Here is a 1,328-nt window from a genome sequence, read left to right as displayed (position 1 = left end):
CCCGCCTGCTCTGAGCTTTAGCCTGAATCCAGGGAAGGCAGAGAGGAGGAGAGAACACGTGTTCTGGAGTTAATATCGCATGCAAACGGCAACAAGACAGCGATAGCAGGGTTCTCATCCCACACAGGCTGCTTCGCCGAGAAGCACGCTCTGATCGCGGCAAGGCACTCTGACAACACACACAGCATAGAGCCAAGGCACACCTACCGCCTGCCATCGCGACACAGGGGAGAAGAGGGATGGAGAATCATTACAGAGTCATGAAATCTATGAATGATTCGTTTTTCTACAGAGCTTTAGATTTCAGCATGACGTGCGAAGATAGAATATGTTAAAGGGATGGGCACAGGGCAACAAGAGGACGGAAAATCACGATTCAGAGACAGCCCTGGGAGGTCACTGGAGACAGAAGGAGAACTTTTCATCTCCTAACAGTCCAGCTACGGTCCGGAGGGTCCATGAGGAGCTGTTGTAATTGAACGGCCCTGTCCCTTGGAATTAAATTGAGTGTCTTTTGAGACAGAGGCTTCCCAGCCACAGAAGTACACTCTATTTCCCCAAATCCTAATCAAGTGACGTCCCCTCAAAAAAAAACAAACCAAACAAAAAACCAGACCTTGGCTTTCCAAGGCCAGGCTGTAACCCCTGATGAGTATGACAGAGCTTAATGTATGTTTTTGAAAGGCTCTGGTTCCCTCACAGGGCGGACAAGAGAGGTCAGACAGATGGGTGGGGTTTCACATAGTCCCATCCACGGGACAGATGGACACACGTTGGTGGCTGGAGCTGTACCTGCGCGTGCTGTTCACCCGCTGGTTAACCTGGGTGGTGCTGTTGGACCTCCGGAGGTTGTTCATTGCCCGGGATCCCGCATCTTCCTGCGGAGGAGAGAGCTAAATTCAGCAGCGATGTTGAGGAGAAGCACGGGCAGGCAAAGCTGGGATGCCTGGCCTAGGCAGGCTCGCCCTGTGAGTCAGGCATCCTAAAATAGCACTGCTGGCGGTGCTACCCTTCCACCCCCTTCAACACAGCCCCGACACGATGTTTCCAATATCCCTGCGGCTGCCAACCCCTCCTTGAGGCAGAGTGCAATGGCACCTCGCTCCCTCTTGTGCTCCCGCGCTGCTGCTGAGCCAGCAGGAACGTGTTCGTTTGTGTGAGCTCCCCAGCCCAGAAGGGCCGTGCTCGTTACCTGCCCTGGGAACAAGCGTGAAGGAAGACTGCCAAGGCAGCAGGGATTACTCAGCGAAGAGCGCAGAGATTCTCCACTACTGGATCTTAATAGAGCCCAGTAAGTACCTGGGGCTCATTCGCTCTGCTGAAGAAAC

General features: G+C 53.6%; 1 protein-coding gene across 1 annotated transcript in view; it reads right to left on the bottom strand.

Moving 5' to 3' along the window:
• The window catches only part of CEP131 (centrosomal protein 131kDa), a 19,873-nt gene that overhangs the window by 16,332 nt on the left and 2,213 nt on the right, over positions 1-1,328 (bottom strand). Inside the window, exons 2-3 of the mRNA XM_009330386.1 lie at positions 793-878; positions 6-15 (exon numbers count right to left, since the gene is read on the bottom strand). Of these exons, the coding sequence (XP_009328661.1) occupies positions 6-15; positions 793-878 (96 nt within the window). The remainder of the gene's footprint in view (positions 1-5; positions 16-792; positions 879-1,328) is intronic.

The sequence above is a fragment of the Pygoscelis adeliae genome, unplaced genomic scaffold (assembly GCF_000699105.1).
Source record: "Pygoscelis adeliae isolate BGI_AS28 unplaced genomic scaffold, ASM69910v1 Scaffold1128, whole genome shotgun sequence".
Classification (NCBI taxonomy): domain Eukaryota; kingdom Metazoa; phylum Chordata; class Aves; order Sphenisciformes; family Spheniscidae; genus Pygoscelis; species Pygoscelis adeliae.
Note: the sequence above shows the minus strand (reverse complement) of the source record. Positions and strands in the feature narration are given on the sequence as shown.